Source organism: Prionailurus bengalensis, chromosome D2 (assembly GCF_016509475.1).
Source record: "Prionailurus bengalensis isolate Pbe53 chromosome D2, Fcat_Pben_1.1_paternal_pri, whole genome shotgun sequence".
Lineage (NCBI taxonomy): Eukaryota > Metazoa > Chordata > Mammalia > Carnivora > Felidae > Prionailurus > Prionailurus bengalensis.
This window is the reverse complement of record NC_057351.1, coordinates 74787213-74812970: the sequence shown is the minus strand read 5'-3', so window position 1 is coordinate 74812970 and position 25758 is coordinate 74787213. Positions and strand designations below refer to the sequence as shown.

Here is a 25758-nt window from a genome sequence, read left to right as displayed (position 1 = left end):
GAATTTAGTGATTCATCACTTACATGTAACACTCCGTGATCATCACAACAAATGACCTCCTTAATACCCATCATCCATTTAGCCCATCCCCCTGCCCACTCCCTCTGCCTCAGGTTTGTTTTTTTTTTTTTTAAAGGACTATTCTTTTTTTTTTTTTTAATGTTACTTTTTTTTTTTTTTTAATTTTTTTAAACGTTTTATTTATTTTTGAGACAGGGAGAGACAGAGCATGAACAGGGGAGGGGCAGAGAGAGGGAGACACAGAATCTGAAACAGGCTCCAGGCTCTGAGCTGTCAGCACAGAGCCCGACGCGGGGCTTGAACTCACGGACTGTGAGATCATGACCTGAGCCGAAGTTGGCCGCTTAACCAACTGAGCCACCCAGGCACCCCTGCCTCAGGTTTTTTTTAAAGCCATTCTGGTCACTTGCATTTAACTCCTCTCTTTAAATAAATTCTCTATTAATATATTTTCCTTTTTCTGTATCTCCAAAGCCTCAAATGTGAATTTCTAGTTCTGATTTTTTAATATACCAGTGAATGGAAATAGGTAACAGGTTTATTAGTTTAGTAAACGATATTCTGGTTAGTTGTGGAAAATTCTGTTGAAACTCTTAGCAGTCCCCATACTTTTGATGAGGGCTCAGACCAGGTTCTCCAAATGTCTGTTGACCATTTCAACTGGGATTTCTTCTTGTGGATACCTCATATTCGTGTCTAAATCTAAATTCCTCTTCACCCAAATAATTTTCACTCTCAGACTTGAGATTTCATGTTCATCTTTGACTCCTTTTTTCTCCTTCACCCCTTGTTTCCAGGTGATTGTCAAGGTTGATAGAACACTATCATTTCCCTTGCTTCTGTCATCTTTCAGTCTAATTGCTGTTGTTCTTCTCCATGTCAGTATTGGCTCATGTCTGCAGCATTCTCCCAATTGGTTTTTCTATACTCTTTGGTTAAGTAATCTTCTGAAAACACTAATATGATGGGCACACTTTCTTGTCAGAAACCTTAGACTCCCTATTGCCTTTCTCAGTCACAGTCAATTTTTGGGTTAGTATAAAAAACTGAGCTGGTTGATTGGTTATGGGGGTTCCTAGTGGGAAACCTGATGTAGCCAGTGCCTTCCATCCAAGTATATAAGGTAGTCTATTAGGTATAACAGCAGATAAATGATTGATAAGGCTAGATAATTTGGACCAACACTTTACTGATTACAATGTAAAAAATGGACAAGGTTGCTAATAAAAAGTGTAAGGAATTATAGGATCACAATCGGAGAGAAGGAAACCCAGAGAGGGGAGTCTAGCACTTGAGCCATTTCTCCACTAGGGGCCCCTGTTTATTCTGGAAAAGAAAGTTAATTGGCTGAGAATTTAATAGAGTTTTGATGGGCTTGTGGGGGTAGGGTGATACAAATTGGGAGATTAGAGTCCATCAAACGTGAAGGATCCCATCCCAACAGTAGCAAAAATAGTAAGTTACCGACTGTTATAACTGGAGCCTGATTCCTGACTGCATTAAGGTGGTGTGGATTTGCTAGTGCCTCTAGTTGCTTACCAGAAGCAAAAGTAAATTGTCTCTGAGAAAGATAACATTATCTGAGGCATCAGATGGTTCTCTGATTTTTCATAAACAGTATCTGGTACTCCATCAGAAGTAACTAGTCATGTTAGGAGGTGAGCATAAAAGTAAAAGAAATGGTAAAATCCATTTCTGGACAAGAATTGAGAGAATCCATCATCAGTAGTCTCTCACCTTAAAGAAGTAATGAAGAGTGTTGTTCAAATAGAAAGAATATGTTCCTAGATGAAAACTTGGAGAATCAGGTAGAAATGAAGAACAACAGAAGATAAATATGTGAGTGTAGAATAATAATAATGATAATGTCTTATAGAGTGTAAAAATCTACGTAATCAAAACACATGACAATTACATGTAAGGTGGAAGGGAGTACCTGGGTGTAAAATGTTCTAAGGCCCTTGCATTGTGTAGAAAGAGGTAAAATACTAAGTTAGACTGATAACAAGGATGCAGTCTGTAATTTTAGGGTAACCACTAAAAGAATGGTAAAAGAAAGTATAATTAACAGGTAATAGAGGAAGAGAATGGAATAACTTAAAAATAATCAAGGAAATCAAGAAAGGATTAAAAAAAAAAAGGACAGAGAACAGATGGAACACATAGAAAACAAATAGGAAGGTAATAAATTTAAACTTCAGCATATCAAGCAAGGGCCACCTGGGAGGCTCAGTCGGTTAAGCATCCGATTCTTGGTTTTGGCTCAGGTTATGACCTCACCGTTTGGGAGTTTGAGCCCGATGTTGGGCCCTGCGCTGCCAGGGTGGAGCCTGCTTTGGATTTTCTCTCTCCCTCTCTCTGCCCCTGCCCTATTTGCGCTCCCCCTCAAAATAAATGAACTTAAAAAAATTTTTTTAATTAAAAAAATCATTTAAAAATAAACTTCTGTGTATCAATTATTATGTGAAATGTTAAGACTACCGTATTTAAAAAAGTAAGCAGATTATCAAACTGAATGCAATTCTGCAACCTTATGAAATGCTGCTAATATGAGGCAGCATATTTAGCATAATTTTAGACAGAAGGATTGAAAATAAATGATGGAAAAAGGTATACCATACAAACATAAGCCTGAAAGAAAGATGATATAGCTACATTGATATCATAAAAAGTAGACTCAGAGCAAGAGGTATTATTGTATATAAAGAGAACTTGTTTTAGGTTTATTTATTTTTGAGAGAGAGAGTGCACATGTGCAAGTTGGGGAGGGATAGAAAGAGGGAGAGAGAATCCCAAGCAGGCTCTGTGCTACCAGCATAGAGCCCGATGCAGGGCTCGAACCCACGAACCGTGCAATCATGACCTGAGCTGAAATCAAGAGTCGGACACTTAACCGACTGAGCCAGCCATCCAGTTGCCCTTAAAGAGAACTTTTTATAATAAAAAGTTCCAGTTCCAGGAAGGTATGTAACATTTCTAAAATGTGTATGCACCCAATAACATAACCCCTAAAAGGATAAACAGACAAATCCATAATCATAGTGAGAAGTTAACACATCAGTGATGTTAGCAGCATTTATCTCAAGAAATTAGAAAAAGAATACAGATGAAACCCAGAGAAAGAATTAAGTCACAATCTTTGCTAGTAGACCGTTGAAATGATCAGAAGTATTCAGGAAACTGTGGTACAAAACAGAGTAAGAAAAGTGCCATGACAGACTAACAGTGTAATAGTCACAGCCAGATGGAGTAGAGAGGAGGCAGCATTAAAAATGATACGTCATGAAGAATGGGTAGATGTTTGGGGAGGGAGCATTTTTGGGCTAAGAAAGCTTCATAAGCAAAGGCAGTTTCTGGGGAGGTTTGGGTAGCAAAGAGAGGACCTGTGAAGATAGATGTGGTGTTTGAGGGAAAGTGGGAGGAGACCAGGCTGAAAAAAGGCAGATTGGAACCAAACTGTAGAAGCCCTTACATACCAGGAGTTGCATCTTAGATCAATGTAGAATACCAAAGATTATATAAATATAAATTGGTTGCAGTAGACCAGGTGAACTGCAGGTCCACAGTTCCTTATCTGAAATTCTAAAATCCAAAAAAAAGCTTTGAAAGTGTATTTTTCTTTTTGTAAGTTTGGTGTCAAAACTCATGTAGTAAAACTTGATTTAAACTCGTGAGGAACTTGGTGGGAACATTTACATATTTTTTTTCTCAGAAATATCCGTGTGTTACGAATTTCTCCCAAAAGATCAGTGTGTTGATATTCCCAATCTCTACTGCATATTCCCAATCTCTACACATAATATATTGTGTAGATACCATGATACCTTCTGAATCTGAAAAGTTCTGAATTAATGGCACACCTCTAGCCCCAGGAATCTTGGACAAGAAATTGTGGACTTGTTGGTAAGGAGAAGGGAGAAAGCAGCATCTAGAATGTGTTGCAGGGATCAGAGAAACAGAATAGCTAAAACCATGACCAGTTGGAAGAGAGGCAGGGTGAGTGGATTGAGAGATCGATATGGTTTCCATAGAGATGTTGGCAGTTGCTAAAGGGGACTTGAGAGATAGGGAAGGAAGATAATGGTTTGAGAACATTCAGGTCTGCAAACATTGAGTGTCCATGTGTGAGCAAATGTGCTAGATGCTAAGGCTGCAGGGGTAATTAAGATGCAGGTTTATTCTTCAGTACTGTTTAGGGGAAAGTTGTAATGATCATTTTAATATATTAGAATGTGATGAGTAATAGGATAGAGGTAGGAAATGAGTCACAAGTCTTGCTAATTTTCCCCCATGTAAAGTGTCTCAGATTGATCCCATGCCATGTCCCTAGTTTAGGTCCTCATTGGGACTTGGCTGAAAAATAGAAAAAGATTTTAATTTGTATCTTGGCCATGCAGCTTGCCTTAGTCCGTTTTGTTTATTTTTCAGACTTATCATCTATTCTCTTAACCTTTTGACTCTCTATTTACCTAAAGAGCAAAGACCATACTCCTTAACAATTAGGATTTCAAGGCTCTTCACACTGTGAACTCAGCAAGATAGTGTAACATTATTTTGCTATTAAAGTTTAAATGGGCTGTGTGTTTTCATCCTTATGTGTTTTCTCATTTGGTTACTTTTGCCACTATGAACAATGACCCTTGAACAATGGGGGGGGGGGTTGGTGCCCCATACAGTTGAAAATCTGAATGTAACTTTTCACTTCCCCCAAACTTAACCACTAGTAGCCTATTGTTGACTGGAAGTCTTACTGATAACATAAGCAGTTGATTAACACATATTTTGTATATTATATGTGTTATATATTGTATTCTTACAATAAAGTGAGCTAGAGAAAAAATGTCAAGAAAATCATAAGAGAAAATATATTTACAGTACTGTACTGTATGGAAAAAATCTGTGAATAAGTGGACCCATGCAATTCAAACCCGTGTTGTTTGAGGATCATCTCCCCCCTTTCTGGAAAGGGGCGTTCTACTTGTCTGTTAGGGTTTGCTGAGCTTTTAATTTTAACTCCATTGTTCCCAAGAGGCTTAATTAATCACTTTCTCTTCTTTGCTTCTGTAGCATTTTATTTGTATTGCTACTGTCGTCCTTAGTTGAGCACTTGACGTCTATTTAGTTACCAAGGAGGATGCCATCTGTGCAGCCTGTGAGCTCCTTGAGGGCAAGAATCCTGACGTACTAGCGTTGGTTTCTTTTGGCCTGTTGTAGTCTTGAGCTCAGTTAAGTACTTACTAGATAAATATTCTAGTCATAATGCCATTAATCGAATGTTTGCATTTCTCTTCCTTATGGGATGCACGGTAGGAGTATATGTCTCTATCTCATAGACGTTAGACTTGGCTAAGTGACTTGCTTTGGCCTGTGAATTGTGAAAGAAAGTGAAGTGTGTATGGTGAAGTGTGTACCCAAAGATCTGAAGCCCTTAAGATCAGCTGTCCGATTTTCTGAATTTCCCTTTGCCTGCTAAGTGTTTCAGATGGTGGAGGCTTTCTTATCCCGGGTCCCTGGGTAAGTATGACATGGAACAGACTTTCAAGATGGGCCTGTAGCCTGAGGAAGAAAGCTTTGCTATGTATTTTTTTCCCAGTTTGAACTCATTGAAAAAATGTACAAACTTGGTTTTAGTGTAGTCATGAAGTGGTGCAACCATCACTGCTAATTTATTTATTTGTTTGTTTTTTTATGTTTATTTGTTTCTGAGACAGAGACAGAGCATGAGTGGGGGAGGGGCAGAGAGAGAGGGAGACACAGAATTCGAAGCGGGCTGCAGGCTCTGAGCTGGCAGCACAGAGCCCGACGCAGGGCTCGAACTCACAAACTGTGAGATCATGACCTGAGCCGAAGCCGGTCGCTCAACCGACGGAACCACCCAGGCGCCCCACATCACTGCTAATTTAAAGAACACTGTAGGTACCCTAGTAAGAAAACCGCTAGTCCCCGGCAGTACTTTCCCACCCTCCCCTTCTCTCAGCCACTGGCAACCACTAATCTGCTTTAAGGTTCATTCCTGTTTATATCATGATTAATACTTCATTTCTTTTTATGGCTGAATAACATTGCATTGTATGGTTATAGTACATTTTATTTTTTTTTAAGCTTATTTATTTATTTTGAGAGAGAGACAGAGTGTGCACAAGTGGGGGGTGGGCAGAGAGAGAGGGAGAGAATCCCAAGCTGACTCCACACTATCAGCATAGAGCCCAACTTGGGGATCAAACCCACAAACCATGAGATCACGACTTGAGCCGAAATCCAGAGTCAAACGCTCAAACCGACTGAGCCACCCAGGCACCCCTATAGTACATTTTATTTATCCAGACTTTGTTATTTTAAGTCACTGAGATAAGTATTTGAGTTGACAGTATTTAGAATATCCTATTTGCCCCAACATTTGGATAATTGAATTTAATGGATAGAACATTCTATACTCTTAAAACTGTCTTAAATGACACTTCCATACTTTGATTATTTTTGTGTACATCTGAATCCAGAATCCATTAGGGCAATCATGAGGCATTTTTCCCCGTGTAATGTTGATAAATTTATTGTATACATTAATGCACTTTATTCTTTTGAGAGTATATTTTCACTTTCACAACAACTATTGATGTTTTGATCTATTAGCTTTATAGCCAGTAACCTGTTCACAAGTGTGTTCCTTCCAGCAGTTGGTCAGTGATCTGGAGCTTGCGCTGTACATCGTGTACACGAATATTGTGTTTAAACAGATTTGGTTCTCAGGCCAGGACGATAACATTGACGTGTTAGGAATGGTACTGGTAATACTAACCTGAGTTCAGGGTTCTGAGGAGGAGAGGCCACAGAAACAGACATGGGGAAGAAAGATGTTGCAGTTTTTATTCCCCAGTAGGGCTGAATTTGGAACGGTTAGATGAGTATTTGTCAAGTAATTGTGTTTAAATCATTTATTTTGCTAAGATTGGAGTAGTTTTAATGTCTCATGAGCTGAATATATCTTGGTTGAGGTCAATATAATTTAACTCTAGACCTATTTGTAATAATGGAAATTAATAGAAACTAAACCATAATTAGTCAACATTACTTAACTTTGTGTCGCTCTTCAGAGACACCAGATTACAAATAAAAGCTTTACTGCCAAACCGCCAACAAACTGAGCCAAATTGTCTTGGTGTTTGAAGTCAGAGCAAGGGTTGCTTTGCTGTTTGTGTTTTGTCCAGTGGGTGGCAGCATAACTCAACTGGTTGTCTTGGTGGCCAATTTGAAATTTTACGTGTTTTTTAGAGGCTAGAATTTCTGTACTCTGTTTAACTACAGAGTGTGTTTTGAAAAAACTTTCATCCCCCGGATATGCTATTTAATCCTTACTGAGTATGATATTTTTTAAACTTTCTTTTAATGTTTATTTATTTTTTAGAGAGACAGAGTGCAAGCGGGGGAGGGAGAAAGAGGGAGACACAGAATCCGAAGCAGGCTCCAGGCTCTGAGCTGTCAGCACAGAGCCCATCATGAGGCTTGAACTCACCAACCGCGAGATCATGACCTGAGCTGAAGTTGGATGCTTAATCGACTGAGCCACCCGGGAGCCCCAGGATGATTTTAGATAATAAGAAAATTGCCTATTGTCTCTACATAGATTTCAAGTAAAATAATTATCATTGCCAACTGGTAGGCAGCTCTTCGTATGTGTATTTCACTGAATTTTTTTTGAAAAAGTTATTTTGAGATCTATTTTTTTATCCAAACTGAAACTTAAAGCACTTGTTGTAGCAAAGTTGTTCTTGTCTCACTGAATTTGCCAGTGAGATACTTCAACCCTCTGCAGAGCATAATTCTAATAAGTTCACTGTCAGTTTTTCAAGATAGGGACTGTGTTTTCTTTTTATATGCCCTCATGGGGCTTAACATAGTGTCAGACTCAGAGAGAGATCCAATAAAATACTTGTTGATAAAAAGCATGTGCTTGCTTTACAGCTGAGATTACTAGAACCATCTACTTGTTACTTAAAACAGCATCCTGAAGATGGAATTTGTGATTAGCAAGAGAGTCAAATCACTCCAGTAATGAATAGATGTTTGTAGTTATTTATGATCACAGTGTATATAGAGTACAAATATGAGTTGTATTCTTTTTATTTATTTTTTAAATATTCATTTATTTATTTTGAGAGAGAGAGAATGAGGGAGGGGCAGAGAGAGAATCCCAAGCAGGCTAATGTGGGGCTTGATCTCACAAATTGTAAGGTCATGAACTGAGCGAAAGTCAAGAGTCCCCAGTTATATTCTTTTTAAAATAAACTTTTTGTTTTGAGACAGAGTCATATATTTAAATTGGAAAAGATAAGGGAAAAAGTTTTCTTTAAAAAATAAGCAAATAGGGATAAGTGGTAATTTTTGTTAAGTATTAAAAGAGGTGAGGTGTGTAGAAAGTGGGAAGTCATCCTAGTCCATCTGACTTCTTTAGATATTTTCCTGTGTTAAGTAATCCTTGAACCTTTTGTAACTGCCATGTCACCTAGCTTAGTCACTGTTAATGTGGGTAAGCTATAGGAATCAGGGTCACAGAGGCTGGACTTTTAATTCAGTTTACTCTCAAAGACTCAGTGGAAACTTACATAAAGGAACTGGAATGGGGTGCTTGGGTGGTTCATTTGGATGAGGATTCGACTCTTGATTTCAGCGCAGGTCATGATTTCACGGTTCCTGGGATTGAGCCTCGAATTTGGCTCTGGGCTTCAGCACAGAGCCTACTTGGGATTCTCTTTCTCTCCCTCTCTGTCTGCCCCTCCCCAACTCACTCTCTGTCAAAATAAATAAATAAACTTAAAAAAAAAGGAACTGGAGAATAGGTGTGGACTATCCTTGTGTTGGGGCTCACTGGGATTCTGAACTGTTAGTTATACGTGGCCTTTAATGATTTGTTACCGTTTCTGTTGTTTTCTTACCAGCCTTTGTGGCTGCCATCACTGATGGAGAAACTGTTCGTGTGTCCATTCTTTCCTTAGACGAGCTGGTCACTTTTTATTTTTATTATTTTTAAAAGATTTTATTTTGGGGAGGCACCTGGTGGCTCTGTCAGTTAAGCATCTGGTTCTTGATTTTGGCTCAGGTCATGATCTCACCATTCATGGGTTCGAGCCTGTGTCAGGCTCCATGCTGACCGTGGAAACTGCTTGGGATTCTCTTTCTCTCCCTCTCTTTCTGTCCCTCCCCTGCGTGCGACCTACATGCTTGCCCTCTCTCAAAATAAATAAACTTTAAAAAATATATATATCTGATTTTTTTTTTAAAGTAATCTCTACCTTCAACGTGGGGCTCAAACTCACGACCCCAAGACCAAGAGTCATTTGCTCTACCAATTGAGCCAGGCAGGCACTACGGAGCTGGTCACTCTTTAGAATTCATTTCACCTAGCTGGACAGTGCAGCTGTAAAATACAGAGACCTCAGATCCCTGATGAGTTTGGAAAACTGATTATGTATTTTAACTAGTTTTTTTGTTATCATGAGGGTGGGACGGATGTTTTCTAGCAGCTTTCTGCATTCTGAGTGGATGTGGAACTTCCATTACTTTTTAATAACTTTATAATCACTGAATTTGACAACAGTCAAGAAGCTGTTACATTTAAAATAAAAATTTAGGTAGAGTTTATCACTAATGTTAAAATGTTAGGGTATCATTTTTTACTAATTTGAGTATAGTTTGCAGCTAAATTGTTCCTGTTGTCATGCAGTAAATGCCTTGTGTTGCATGGGTGATTACTGCTCAACCCTCTCTTGAATCCTCTGGGCTTCCTTCCCATAAAACTGCTTTTCCTTCACAGTGGTCTACGCTTGACTTTTCTAAATATTTAGTGGCCGCTGACCAGCTGTTTAAAGAATCCCCTGAAATTCTCAGGAAAAATATACACTTCTGGAGGGGCACCTGGGTGGCTCAGTCGGTTAAGGGTCCGACTTCAGCTCAGGTCATGATCTCACAGTTCGAGCCCCACGTCAGGCTCTGTGTTCACAGTGCAGAGCCTGGAGCTTGCTTTGAGTCCTGTGTCTCCCTCTCTCTCTGCCCCTTCCCCGCTCATGCTTTGTCTGTCTGTCTTTCTCTCTGTCTCTCAAAATAAATAAATATTTTAAAAATATATATCTATACACTTCTGGAAAGTTTCGGAGTTAGGACTTTGTAGTGTGGCTCAGGAATCTGCATCATTAACAAGCCCTTCGGGTGATGTGGAGAACAACATTCTTTGAGACTCGCTGGCCTGGAGAAATGCAGCACTGTTGCTGAACCTGGTCTCTCTTAAGCAAGGAGTGGTGTCATCTTGTTTAAATAGAAGACTGTGTTATGGCTGAAGCCACTCAACACATTTGCACCACTGAAGTTCTAGTCTGGGTTAGAGAAGTATCCATGCAGACCGGATAATATAAACAGTAAAGCATAGTTTAAGTGTCTCATGAAGAGGGACAGGTAAAATAGACAATGGTGTGTCCAGATGGTCATTATGTGGTAGAAATGTATTTGACCTAGGAGATGTTGCTGTATAGCTGAGTGATAAAAGTAGATTACAAAATAATGTAATTCCATGATTGTTAAAACATGCACACACATACAAGAACAGATGGAAATGTTAATGGTAGTTATCTACCAATGTTGGTAGTGGTGGTTTTTCTATAATTGCGTTTTTAATCTTTTACAATTTTAGTAAACATGTATTACTTCTGTAAAGATACATGTTAGTAGCCTTATGTGTTTTAGACTCTTCTCTCCCATCCTTTCTTCTTCCCTATTTCATTTTAACATGCAAAAGTCATTTCTTTATTTGAAGACAATGTTATTATGAACATAAAAGCACATATTCTTTTTTTTTTTTTAGGTTAATTTTTTATTTATTTTGAGAGAGAAGGGGAAAGAGAGAGAATCCCAAGCAGGCTCTGCACTATTAGCACAGAGCTTGATGTGGGGCTTGAACTCATGAACTGTGAGACATGACCTGAGCTGAAATCCTGAGTTGGTTGCCTAACTGACAGCAACACCCAGGTGCTCCAAAGCACATATTCTAAAAATTTTTTTCATGTTTCATTTTGGTGAGATGGGGTTGGGGGCAGAGGCAGAAGAGGAGGGATATAAATAGGAAATTGTGGAACTTGTTTGTATCTTACATTTGTGTCCATTTTGATAGCCACTAGCCATGTGCATCTCTTCAATGAAAATGGAATAAAAACTCAGTTCCTTAGTTTCATTAAATACATTTCAAGTGCTCAGTAGCCCTACATGGCTAGTGCAGGTATAGGACTTTTCCATCATCGCAGAAAGTCCTGTTGGCAGTACTGACCTCGATCATAAGTATTTTTAAGTCTATTGTCTAGTAAAATTCTTGAAATAAATCATGTTGCTATAAAATTAATATACATCCCTTTAGAATAACTGACCACACTTTTTTATCTAGCTTTCAAAACTAAAGATAAACTTTTGTTTTCCTTCCCTTCTATGAAGGCTTGGTATGGTATGTCAAATCCAGCTCTTCCCTCCTTGCTCTAAGGAATATTCTTAATGAATAATATATGTATATTATTTATATATATTATTTATATGTTTATATATATTATATATAAATAATATGTATATTATATATGTATAATATAATACAGTATTATTATATATATTGTATGTATAATATAATATTATATGTATGTGTATGTATATATGTATATATACATACATGTGTGTATATATATAAAATGTTAGTGATTCTTAGCAGGTTGGGTCTTCAAAACTAGGTGCTGCCAAAGTTCTTTTGGTTCCTATACCATAATCCATAAGACTATCATCTAGTTCTTTTTTTTTTTTAACTTAAAAATTTTTTAAAAAGTGTTGTATATAAAATAACATCTATTTGAAGTTATTAATTGCAACATTGCAGTAACAAAAGATTGAAAACAAGCTGTCAATATGGAGATTAACTAGTACATTCAGATATTGTACTTAGAACAGGTTTCTTAAAGTGTGGTTTGGAACTTACTAGTTTCCCTGAAATCCTTTCAGGGGGTCTGCAAAATTGAAACTGTCTCTAGTACTACTAAGATGTTTTTTGCCCTTTTCTGTGTTGATACTTGTTCTGGTGGTGCACAAGCAGTGGTGCAAACTGTTGGTGCCTTTGCACAAATCTTCACTTTCACATGCTGCAGTAGAAAACGAAAGCATTTCACTTAAGAATATCCTAGACGAAGCAGTGAAAATTATTAACTTTATGGTAACTTTGGGTACTTTAAAAAATATCCTGGGGGCGCCTGGGTGGCTCATTCGGTGAAGCGTCCTATTTCCCGCTGAGGTCATGACCTCGTAGTTTGTGGGTTTGAGCCCCACGTCAGGCTCTGTGCTGACAGCTGGAGCCTGCTTCAGATTCTGTGTCTCCTCTGTCTATTCCCCTCCTGTGCTTGTGCTTGCCCTTTCTCTTTCAAAAATAAATAAACATTAAAAAAATTTTTTAAAAAAATATTCTGTGCGGGGCACCTGGCTGGTTCGGTTGGAAGAACATGTGACTCTTGATCTTGGGGTTGGGAGTTCGAGCCCTATGTTGGGTATAGAGATTACTAAAAACAAAAAAATAAACTTAAAAAATCCTGTGTGAAGAAATGGGAAACTACATACCAAAGTACAGTGATTGTTTTAAGAAAAAGCACTTGTGTGTGGTTGTATAAATTTTGAGCTAAACTAGCTGGGTTTTGTTTTCCTGTAGATACTATTTTTATTTGAAAGAATGACAACAAACTGTGGTTGTTTAGACTTTGGTATATTTGACATTTTCTCAAATCAAGTGTGTCACTTCAAGGAAAGCAACTGACAGTATTTGTTGGCAATGATAAAATTCGAGCTTTGAAGTAAAAATTAGAATTTTGGAAAACCCGCATGGTCTACCACCATGACCTTGATAGCTTTCTAGGACTTTTAAAAAGACTCTTCTGATGAGATAGGTGGTGATAGTAACAAATGTAATTTTTTCTTTTTCATGTATAGTGAAACGTGTCAACGTGTGGAAGATCTGCATAACTCAGTCAGTATTTTATAAATGACCAATTTATGATGATATAAAATGTATGTGGTAAAAGATCCATTCATAGTACAAGATAGACCAGTGGGTTTTAATGTAATAGAGTACAAAGAATTCATGATAGTTTCAGCTTTCCTGTTGCAACTAACCTTTAAGAAACTACCACTTGTCAAGTTTCAAAGAAAAATATCCACAATTACCTGAAAAGGATATTAACAATGCCTTCCTTATCTGCCTACATATCTGTGTGAGGCTAGATTTTCTTCATTTACTTCAACCCAAACAACATACCATGACTGATTCCATACCACAGCAGGTATGAGAATCTAGCAGTTAAGCTAGATTCTGTTAAGCCAGGTGCTAAAGAGGCTTGCAAAAATGTAAAAACAATGTCATTTTTCTTACCTTTTTTGGGAAAATAGTTATTTACATACAACTAGTTTGTAATCTAAAGTATATACTATAACATTAAAGTGTTAAAATGAAATAACTTTATTATTGTCATTTTGGAATAAATATGAATACATATTTTTAAAACCAAAGTTTAATTTCTAGTATGGTAATTATTGATAGATACAATCCATATAATACAAGCTTTTTGGAAGCTTTAATAATTTTTAGGAGTGTCAAGTGTTTCTGAGACCAAAACGTTTGAGAGCCACTAGAATAAAAGTCTCCAAGATAATGTTGTTAGGAAAGGTACAGATTGTTTTGGTTTTATATTAGCATTTGGGTGGAAAGGGATATAAATGGGACAGTTATTTTCTTGTATGTATGTAAAATTCTTCTGGAAGGATATAAAGGAATTAAGTGTTGGTTGGTCCAGCGAGGAAGGAGTAAAGGTAAACTCTTTACTTCCTTTTGAATGCATTTGAATTTTAAACCAGATGAATGTATTACCCATTTAAAAACAGAAGAGATTGAAACATTCCTACCAGCTGTGTTATGAATTTCAGGGAATCTAGGTCTGTTAATGAAAAGTTGGAGCAAGTTTGGAGCAATGGTCATTTTTCTGGCACCTTGCTTTTTCTTGTTTTTCTTTTCTTTTTTTTTAAGAAGAAAAATGAACCTTGCTTATTTTAGGGATAAAAAATTGCATTTAATGTCCAAGCCAAATACATTCATATTTAAATGATGTAAATCAAATAGGTAGCAATTTCCCCAGTGGGGCCGAAGGTATACTGAACTTAAGTTTTAAGGAGGAACAATCTGTTATTTTTTTTAATAGCAGTTATTTCTAGTTCCTAGTAAAGAGATTGGATTTATTTTAGAAGACTGCTATAATTTATAGTCCTGTCATTTAAAAGGTTTTGAATAAGTGCTGCATGAAATGTGGAACTAAAAAAGCTAAGTAAATGTTCTGACATTTGATTTAGTGCAAAAAGTGCTTTTTAATACTCATAACCTTTGAGGCTTTGGGAATTCTTGAAAAGAATAACTAAGGAATTCAATTTTATTTATTCTGTCTGCTATTAAGTGTGCCTTTTGATCAGTGTTCATACTTTTAACTTCTGAATAGATAAAGTGTCCTTTTATGAAAAGGGAAAATTATTTTAATGCAAAAACTCTTCAGATTTTCTTTTTCTCATATAATACCTCTAAAATTTATTTCTTTGGATGCTGAAATATCATTTCCAGAGCTCTTTGCAGCAGTTTAGAAAAAGATATTACATGTGATTTTGTCCATTAGTTATAGTTAAAAGTATGCTTATAATGTGGAACCATTTCCCCCAACTTCTTTAGTTAACAAAAGACTGCCTTTCATAATGTTAATAGGTTTTTCTGAAGTATTAGACAAATAGGTGGTTAACTCTGAAAGTTTACTTATCCTCACTAGTTGCATATGCATTTGTAATGTTGGACATTTTTCAAAGCATATTCATATTGTTTTCTTTGATTGTTGGCATATCTTAGAAGTAGCACAATTAGTATTCTTCCTATTTCATATTTATGGAAATTGAAATTCAGAAGGCTAAATGAATTGCCTAAGGTCATACAGTCTTGTCAGATAATAAAAAAGCAGTTTAGATAAAAACAAGGCTAGATTAGATTAGATTTAGATACATTTAGAGAAATTTAGATTTAAGGAAGACTGTCCTTGGCATTTATCTCTGCGTGCTGTGTTCCAGGTTCTGTGGTCAGCTGCGGAGGCATAAAGAAAAGACACAGGTCTTGCCCTCCGGGGACTTGAAGTTTAGTGGCAAAGACCAGCTAGCGGAGAAGTGAAGAAGAGGGATGGTGCCCTGTTGGACGGCCTGTATCTCAGATAGTTTTGAGAAAGGGACACAAATCTTGAAGGGTGAATAGAAGTTAGCCCAGGGTGAGTCTCATCAGGGCCTAGTGATAGAGACGTTCAGGAAGAGGGGTCAAGGAGGTCTCAAACAGCACACCGACGTTGTTTGGGAACTGTTTAGGAGTGCCTTGTGAGTGCTGTGCCCGGCCGTGTACAAGAAGGAGCGAGATGTGAAGCAGAGAGGCAGATGGTGTGCCCTGAATTGTTCTAAAGGTTACAGGGTGCCAAACAAGGAGGGTGCATACATGGAAGGACTCAGATTGACCAGGGTTTGAGTCCTAGTTCTTGGGCTCACTGGCTGTGGGGCTGTAGACAAGTGACTCCTTCTGAGCCCTTAGTTGCCTCATACGTAGAATGGACATAACATTCAATTTGCAGGTAATTAGGAGGACCAAGAAAAATAAATGTGAAAAAAGGACCTAGTTTGTGCCAACCCTCTATTCAATAATGAGAGATGAATTAGAAGTAAGGACAGTTCACTACACATACTCTAACGTCTAAGTAGAACTGAAAAAAGTATAAATTAAGTCTTACTTTAAAAATAGTGTTAGAACATTGGGACATTTCTAAAACAGTATAGCTGAAATGGTTTTATAATTTCATTGCTTAAATTTAGCACTTAGGAATCTTTTCAGCATAGCATTTCCTTATACCTTGTTTGAAAGCAAGACCTTCTGTGCAGGTTATGGTTGTCAGGTAGTGAGACCTCGCCGGGTTGGAACCACCTGTTTGCATGGCAGGTTGTGCCATGCCCATCCCCCTAACTCTCTAGCTCTGGAATGAATTCGTAGCTGGGAGACCTGGGTCTATCCTATTTACTCTCTAATTTTAGACAAATGACTTGCCCATTTGTGCGTTTCTTCAATATTAAAATGGCACCTAATTAATTTACCTTTAGAGAATAAAATGCAACGGTAGATGGATGTACTTTCATAAAACACAGTGCCTTAGTCTGCTTGGGCTGCCGTAACAAAATACCGCAGACTCTGGTTGGTTTAAACAACAGAAATTTATTTCTCACTGTTCTCGAGGCTGGGGAGTCCAAGATTAATGTAGCCTCTGATTTGGTTTCTGATGAGAGCTCTTTTTCTGGCTTGTAGACAGCTATGGGCTTGCTGGGTGCTCACATGGCCTTTCCTCTGAGTGTGTTGGTGGGGGGTAGATAGGTGGAGGAGGGAGATAGAAAGAGAGAGGGAGGAAGGTTGAGCCCCCGGTATCTTTTCTCATGACACTAATCCTAAAGGATCAGGGCTCCACTCTTATGATCTCATTTAGCCTTAATTGCTTCCTTAGTCCAAATATAGGCACAGTAGTTCAGGCTTCAACACAGGAATTTGGGGAGGGGGACACATAATTCAGTCCATAACCCGCAGTAAAATTGGAAGTGTTTCTTTCGATGGCTTTATGACCTGGTATTTTGGTAACAATGAGTTAAAAGCCAGGCATGTATTATGTTTATTTTGTTGCTCTCCAGAGCTGCAGATGTATATGAACCATTTAAGTCTCTGCTTTCTAACTAATTGGTTAGCTATAGAAGTGGTATAGAACTCGGAATATTACTGTGCCTAAGGTAATTATAAAAATTCAGCAAACTTTTTTTTTTTTAATTTTATTTATTTATTTTGAGAGAGAGAGGGCAGAGAGAGAATCCCAAGCAGGCTCTGCACTGTCAGCGTGGATCCTGATGTGGGGCTCCAGCTCACCAAGCGTGAGATCATGATCTGAGCTGAAACCAAGAGTTTAACCAGCTAAGCCACCCAAGCGCCCCCAACAGCCATTCTCATAGTGTATTAAGCCTGTACCATTTCCTTGAGTTGTTGTTTTTTTTTTTTTTTTTTTCCTTATTCTAGGTCCAAATACAGCCTGGTTCCTATCAGAAATGTACACATAGTTTAGTGATAATTTTAAAAATCATTTATCTTAATAAATACAACTTGTGAATTCAACTTTTTACTCATTAACCGAGCAAGCCTTTTAGCTAGCATGGTAAAGTTACACAGTTTGTAAAGACAGCAAAACCAAACTTCAGTTTTGCGTAGCAGATTTTGAAACAAAGAAGTCTAAACTAAACTTCAGGATATACACCTTCTCCTTTTCTTTATTGGGAATTTCATTATGAATTTTGACTTGGACTTCTGAGTGTATTTGCATTTTAGATTTGTATTGGAAGGTCTTTATACTTGGTTTCCCATAATGATCACATTTATGTTCTTTCTCACAGGCCAGCCCTCCAGATCTCTATATTGAAAGATTTAATATAGCCCTTGGACAATATATGGGAGCATTGCAGAGCATTGTGCCTCTTTTCATATATATGGTAAGTTAGAGCTGTTTTCCCTTTCCAAAGTATCTCAGTTTATTGGCCTAAATACAGATAGATACAGAATTAAGCATGTTCTCTTTCTCTTTTACTATGTATTATGTTAGAAATGGAAATTAATCTACCTCAGTAATGTTTGATTGTGTTGACATAGACTTGTTTACCCTTTTACTGTTTAAAAACTCCATAAATAACACTGCTGAATAGACAATTAGGCATTAATAATCAGCAGTCACTGTGTTAGCATTTATTTTATTTCTGCCATATGGAAGATCCTGTGCTTGGGAAATAAAGATATATAAGAAAGATTTCTTGTCCTCGGAAAGTAGAGAGTTAAGCAATATATTTAAAAACATGATGTGTGATAATGTCAAGTAAGTCACCCCATAAAAAAAGTAGAATAATAAAATTTTCTTCCACTATGATCTCTTTCATTTGGAGAATTATGCCATGAGTATAGTTTGTAGTCTGTTGACTTTGTTGATTTGCCTCCCTCTCTCTCCTAAATATATAAAGCCATAGAATTTTTTTTTTTAATCTTTATTTATTTTAGAGAGAGAGAGTGTGTGCAAGTGGGGAAGGGGCAGAGAGAGAGAAGGAGACACAGAATCTGAAGCAGGCTCCAGGCTCTTAGCTGTCAGCACAGAGCCCGATATGGGGTTGGAACCCACGAACCGTGAGATCATGACCTGAGCCGAAGTTGGACAGTCAACCGGCTAAGCCACCCAGGTGCCCAAGCCATAGAACCCTGATGTTGGTGTTCTTACTGAAGGCAGGGGCCCTTAAGAACCATTTTTGCAATTCCTCTTTGTTTTTTAGATTAGGAAATGGGATGTTTGGGTTGATCTGTATTCTGTAGCATAAAGATTGCTATCTGTGAAATACTAATCTCCAAAATGATTTATTCTCCATAAAATATACCTTGCTGAAAAAACAAAACAGAACACTGGGAGAAATCTGTATTATCAGCAGGGGACTATTACTTAAATAACTTGTGGGAGATACTTACAGTAGAAAAGTAAGCAGTTAAAGGTAATAACATGTATGTACATTTAGAGAGAAATCTCCAGATACATTAGGTAAAAAAAAGCAACATGCAAAGCAGTATGTAATATTTCTTTATAGCAAGTGTTTTCTCTTTATTATGGAAAATAAAGCATATTCATATATATGCAAGCAGCATTTTAGAAAGAATATACAAAAGTTTCCGCAGTAGAATGGGGCCTTTGGGAATGCGACAGAGGGTCTGTTGTGCGAGACTTATTTTTGTTGCATGGTTTTATTTTGTCACCATGTACGTATTATTATGATTTTTATAATCTTCTAAGAATTAAGAGAATCAGAGAGCAACTTGCTAATGTTCTTCCTTGTGTTTCCCACATCTGTCCATGGAGTTGACATTTAAATATGAACAAGTTCAATCTTGTTTGACTTGCCAGTCATTCTCATCAGGATGCTTTTGGCTACAAAAAACAGAACACCTGATTCAAAGTGATTTAAGCAAATTAGGAAAAGTATTAATCCCTTGGAATAAAACTCTGCAAATAAGGCTGTCTCTAGGGTTGGTTGAATCCATGGTTCAGTAGTGTTACCAAGGATTCAGGTTCTTTTTTGTCTCTTCACTGTACACAGCATCTGTTTCATCTTATTCTCACGGTTGTAAAGTGACTATAAGATGCTTGGCACCAAAGCCTAGGTTTCCCTCAGTCTGATTGTTCTATGTTGGGTCATGTGTCTGCCTTTGAATCAAAAACCATTCCTAAGAAATGCCACAGGTGAATAACTTAGACTAATGATTACAATGGATTGTATGTTGGGGAGTCAACCAGTGCCTGCTCAGCCTAGATCGTTGGTAAAGGGGGTACCTTTCCCTAATGTTTCCTGTTGTTGCCTTTCAATGATGGAGTGTTTCTAAAGGGCATGTTATGTGCCTCTCCCGCAGTGTGGTCCATGTGTCTCTATATCTGTTTAGTTAATGTTGAGTATCTTCCCGTGTTCTTTTGGAGTGTGTGTGTGGTTCATAGCATTTTATCTTTATGTACTTTAACCCCTTGCCAGAAAGACATATAACTAATAGTAGCAGGGCTTTTGTTTTCTGATATTGGGGTTTAATGTTTTAATTGATGCCCTTATAAATTGTTTCCTAAAATAATTTATTTTTTAGTACTTCAGTTCATTAGACAGATCATTTCCCCCTAATCGATACACTAAACATAATGTATTTTCTCTTTCAGAATAAGTTTTACATCGAAACCAAGCTTAACAGAGACCTAAAAGATGACCTTATAAAGCTGTTTACGGAACATGTTGCAGAAAAGCACATTTACAGCCTAATGCGTAAGTGTTTTCAACTTATAGGGATGAGTTAACACTAACAAGGTTTTTTTTGTTTTTGTTTTTAACTTTATTTATTTTGAGAGAGAGCGAGAGCATGAGCAAGGGAGGAGCATAGCGAGAGGAGAAAGAGGATCCCAAGCAGGCTCTGTGCTGTTGGTGCAAAGCCCAACGCAGGGCTCGACCTCACGAACTGACCTCACAAACTGTGAGATCACCATCCGAGCTGAAATCAAGAGTCGTACTCCTAACCGACTGAGCCACCTAGGCACCCCAGTGATCTTTTTGATTTTTGATTAGAGAGCATCGGCATATAAAGCCCAGTGTTGACATCTTCTGAATCATAGCAAGAAGTGTTGGAAGTTCAGTTCTGTAGAGAGAGACCCAAAGGAATTGAAAATGTGATTTGAAGCCCCCTGGAGAGCTGGGGGCACTTAGCCAGGTTATTGGGCAGTGAGTGCCTTTATTATCTGGCCTGACACTTCCTCTTCCCCCGCATCCCTCTGCCAACAATGGGGGAAGTTAACCCCTAACTTTGTTACTGGTAATTCTAGAAGGAGCACAATACTGTATCTTTGAAATGGAAGCACAGAATCCTCTCTGATTTTTTTACCCTTTGGTATAAAAATCTCTTCTCAAAAAAAAAAAAAAAAAATCTCTAGTCTGGCTCTGTCACTTATTAACTATATGTTAGGCAAGCTTCTCAGCCTCTGGTCCTGAGTTTTTCTTCTATTAGTTGGGACTTGTAAAATGTTTACTGTAATGGCAACATAGTTAGCAAGTAAGCAGATCAAAGTGCCAAGTTCAGTTAGTTTTTCTCTCCCCCTATTCCCTGGCCCCATCCCAGTAGGTGGCATCTTATCCTACCTTTCCTGAAAGAGTATACCTCTCTACGTGGAGTTAGGAAGTCCCTACAACCTAATGTCTCAGCATCTTTTAAAAGCTCCTATTTTATGCAGTATATTATTGAAGTCGTTTTTTAGAATTTGGCAGATATTTGGATTTGTAGTATGTATTTTTTGCTTTCCTAATAGTCATAAATAGTCTGTACCACAGCAAACTTTTATTAGTATTTACAGAAGAATTATTCTAAGCTTGACCATAAACTCTTTCTAATTTTTGAGTTTAAATTAAGAGAAGGAACTGTTAAACATTGGGCTGGTTTATTTTAGAAAAGCAGAATTTTCAAATAATATGCTAGATGAAGGTAATATTTGTTTCATTATTATGTTCCCAGCAGATTCTAGAATCAGAATAGAGACTGATATCTTGGGAGTACGACTTTTGAAAAAACTGGACATATGTTTATAAACATCTTTAAACGTAATCTCATGAGATATTGCAGCTGTTACAACCACTTAAATATTATCTCTGATGTTGACATTGTCTTTGCCTTCATTGTAAATTAGAACAGAGTATTTTGAAGTCTTTCCTTTTAAAATTCTTTGAGAAACGCTGCCATTTGGTAGAAAAGCTTATTTGATTACTCTATGTTTTTATATTTGTCATTAATTTGGAAATCAATTTTATTAGGCAAAAACAAAGAAAATATTCAAAGAGAATATAGTAGTCCAGATCTGGTGAGACAACTCTGTCTTCAGTCCATGTAAGCCTTCCATAAATTCATGATATTTTATAAGATCAGACCACATAAAGACATAAAATCCGGAAAAAAATGAATTTTTTTTTCCTTTTAAACCTTTAATTAATTTGTACTTTATTTTTCAAAAAAAAGTAATTATCATCTTGTTTATTATAGAATCTGATTTTCAACCAAAATTATATTTAAAGGTAGACAGGCTTTTCTTTTCCAAGTAAACTGTAAAGTTCCTTAAGCTTTTGTAAATTGGATAAACCTGAGCTTATCAGTTATCTGTTGAGCAGTTACCAGGCATTGTGCTTAGAGTAAGGGATTCACACAGTGATCACTGGCCTAGTTTGGGCTCTGTAACAACAAGAGACACTCTAAGTGTTTAATAATGTTATGTTTAAAAAAAAAGATTTTTTAAAAATAAACACATACAGTGCTTACTATGTAGTAGGACCTATTCTAGGTACTTTAGGACAGTCATTACCTCCATTTTACAGATGGAGAAAATAAGGCATAGAAAGGCTAATATTAATTAAATCAGAAAAACACAGCTATTAAGAATTGATTTCTTGGCCCTAGTTGACATTTTCCTATACTTATCCCCTCCAGCAAAAACAGCTACATTCCATGTGTATAATTTTCTGAATTCTGATCAGTAATTTCCTTTTTGTGGCTTTAGATACATTTGAAAATGCTAGTGTTTATTATTACCATGTAACATATCACCTCAACACATAATTTTTTTTTTTTAATTTTTTTTTTTTTTTCAACATTTATTTATTTTTGGGACAGAGAGAGACAGAGCATGAACAGGGGAGGGGCAGAGAGAGAGGGAGACACAGAATCGGAAACAAGCTCCAGGCTCTGAGCCATCAGCCCAGAGCCTGACGCGGGGCTCGAACTCACGGACCGCGAGATCGTGACCTGGCTGAAGTCGGATGCCCAACCGACTGCGCCACCCAGGCGCCCCAACACATAATCTTTTATAAAGTCATTTATTTTGCTCACATCTGCAATTTGGGCAGGGCTTTGCGGGGCACTTTATCTCTTTTGTACTCAGCATCGGCTGATGCGACTCACCCAGGGGTCGGGGACTTTGAAGATGGGTCACTCATATGACTGGCAAGTTGTGGTGGCTGTAGTTTTCTCTCTTGTGTTCCCTCTAAGAGTGAGTGTCCCAAGATCTAGGAAATGGAAACTGCCAGTTTCTTAAGTCCTGGGCCTAGAAACTGGCACAGTGTCACTTTTGCTGTCTTCTGTTGAGCAGGCAGTTATAGAACCCAGATTCCAGGGGACTGGACAGGGACACCTCTCAGTGGGAGACCTGTTGAAACAATTTAGGGGCCATGTTTTACAGCAGAGCAAAATGAACACCCTCTCTGCTAATGAATAATTGGTATTCGAATGCCCTGGTTTTTAAAAATTTGTGTATTATTTTTTAAAAGCAGGCTTTTTTTTTTTTTAAGTTTATTTTGAGAGAGACAGACAGAGATAGGAGGGGTTGAGAGAGAGGGAGAGAGAGAATCCCAAACAGGCCTGTCTGCCCTGCCAGTGTGGAGCCAGATAGAGGACTCACACCCACAAACCACGAGATCATGACCTGAGCTGAACCAGGTGTCCCTTTAATGCCCTAATGACCACCTAGGTGTCCCTTTAATGCCCTATTTTAACAATTGTTTCATGAATGAAGATAGGGACTTCTCATTGCAAATAAAGGTAGTTTTGTTTTTTTTTTTAACTTTTATTTTTTTTTTAATGTCTATTTTTGAGAGAGAGAACATGAGCCGGAGAGGAACAGAGAGAGAGAGAGGGAGACACAGAATCTGAGGCAGGCTCCAAACTCTGAGCTGTCAGCACAGAGCCCGATGTGGGGCTTGAACTTGTGAAGCACGAGATCATGACCTGAGCTGAAGTTGGACACTCAAGTGACTGAGCCACCTGGGCACCCCAAAAAATATTTTTAATTTCAGTTTTGATTTTAAGAATTACTTCTCATATTAAAAGAGGAGAGAAGCCCTGGGGTCAGCTTGTAGCTCTGAGGAATAATTGGATGAGTAGAGGAGCTTCGTTCTGGTTCCAGGTCAACTGTTAAGCTGTGTGACTCTCAGGATGGCACTTAATCTCTCTGGACTTTAATATCATAGACTGTAAAGAAAGAGGTGAGAGCATTAGAAGTTCACTAAAGTCCAATTCTAGTTTCCATCAGTGGGATTGTTGGAGAATCCTTGTTTTGTCTTTTAAACCATATAATTTGGGGGGGGGGGGACTGTTAACTAAGGGTTTAGTTAACAGTGGCTTTAGTACTAGTTAGTACTTTATTAGTACCTGTTACATGTAAGATCTGTATTTCAACGGTGGCATGGTGAATTAGAATGCAAATTTAGAGTGAAACATAGGTTCTCAGCCCTCTTCTGCTGCCTGCTAGCTCTGTGACTTTGGATGCGTTTTTCATTGTGTTTTATATTGTTTTGTTCTTAGCCTCTGTTTCCCTATCTGTTAAAAAAAAAAAGATGATAATTAAGCTTGTGAGAAAGTAAATTGTAAGTAAAGTTTATGAGAAACCTGTAAAGTACCTAGCACCTGTTAAATACTCAAGAAATATTTTCTTCCCAGTCTCAAGCTGCTGCCTCCCCAGATTCTCTTCCTTTTTCTTAAAAGAGGAGATCAACTACAAGTCTTCTAAACACTGATCTCCTAAAAATAATTTAGGTGGAGAGGATTTTAGTGAACTGTTAACACCTTCTCAACTTTGTAATTGTTTGTTATTGAATATAATTTTCATTTAATTCACCCCAAATTAATTTTTATATATTTTATGTATAATTTAATTTGTGAATGTATCATTTCTTCATTTGTAAATGTATATATTTGATTACATAATTAACATGTGACTGAACATGAAGATTTAGTGGGATCAAGATTTACGAAGGCCAAAATGATTGGTCAAAAGGTAGGAAATGATTTGAGATAGAGTCTGCATGTGGGACATATGTTGAGATTAGAGATAACCTTGAGTTGAAGAGACTCCTAGGGTCTAAAATTTAGAATTGCAATTTTTAGGGGCACCTGGGTGATCAGTCGGTTAAGCATCCAGCTTTGGCTGAGGTCATGATCTCACAGTTCGTGTGTTCGAGCCCTGTATCGAGTTCTCTGCTGTCACCGCAGAGCCCGCTTCGGGTCCTATGTCTTTGTCTCTCTCTGCCCCTCCCTGCTCAAGCCCTCCCTCTCTCTCAAATATAAATAATTATTTAAAAAATAAAAATAAAATAAAAATAAATAATAAAAAAATAATTGCATTCTAAAACATTTTCTGCAGTGCTTTTGTCATCCTTAAAATGTATCTATCTGTGCCATTCAGAGTTAGCAGCTCTCTCCTGACCATAGAAGCAGAAGGATCACCTTGAACAGTATACCTCTTACTGTCATCACATAAGTTCAGATGTAACTCACATTGCGTGTTTGAAAACTATAAAATCATTGCTGGCCAAGTGAGGTGGTGTTTTCATTTTTGAAAAGGCATAGCTTATATATGACTTTACAAGCTTGGCTTAGAGTAAAATTATGCCAAGTTTTATGGGATTGGGGGTAGTCAATTGTAGGTCTTTGAGAGATAAATTAAAAATTAACTTCTGAGTCAGTGGTGTCTGTTGTATCTACGAAATGATGGAATATGTTGATATCTGTTAATGATGTTGTTTGGAGGAATTATTTCTATTTATTTAAAAATGTTTTAATAAAATTTTCATTGGAGAAGATAACCTAAAAGAAAACTGACTCTCTTGTCACTGTCGGTCGGAGTCCTGTGGTTGTGAGAGTCAGGAAAGTGAGGATGAGCCAGGCAGTGTCTTGTCTTTACTTTTAGTAAGAAAAAAGTACATGTGGTTGTAGCATTTGGAAAAGTGACTTTCTGACTGATTGCATTTCCTAAAATTACGAATGAAGTATCCAGGAGCCTCAAATATGGCGATTTGGGGAAAGAGAAATGATTCAAGGGGGTTAGAGACCATTTTATTTTCCAAATGTAAACCTCCTGACTCATGAACTTAGTGGGAGGTACTCTCAGCTCACTTGCTAAGTACCGTGAATACTATTGCTTTTGGAAAGCTTATTTTCAGAACCTCCATGAATTGAATCATCTCCCTTAGTGTTTTAACAGACCTGCACGTGTTTACTTA

The 25758-nt window shown here is 37.5% G+C and overlaps 1 protein-coding gene across 1 annotated transcript in view; it reads left to right on the top strand.

The window, feature by feature from the left end:
- Positions 1–25758, top strand: part of CACUL1 (CDK2 associated cullin domain 1) — a 78650-nt gene that overhangs the window by 32663 nt on the left and 20229 nt on the right. The window contains exons 4-5 of the mRNA XM_043597677.1: positions 17560–17655; positions 19893–19995. Of these exons, the coding sequence (XP_043453612.1) occupies positions 17560–17655; positions 19893–19995 (199 nt within the window). The remainder of the gene's footprint in view (positions 1–17559; positions 17656–19892; positions 19996–25758) is intronic.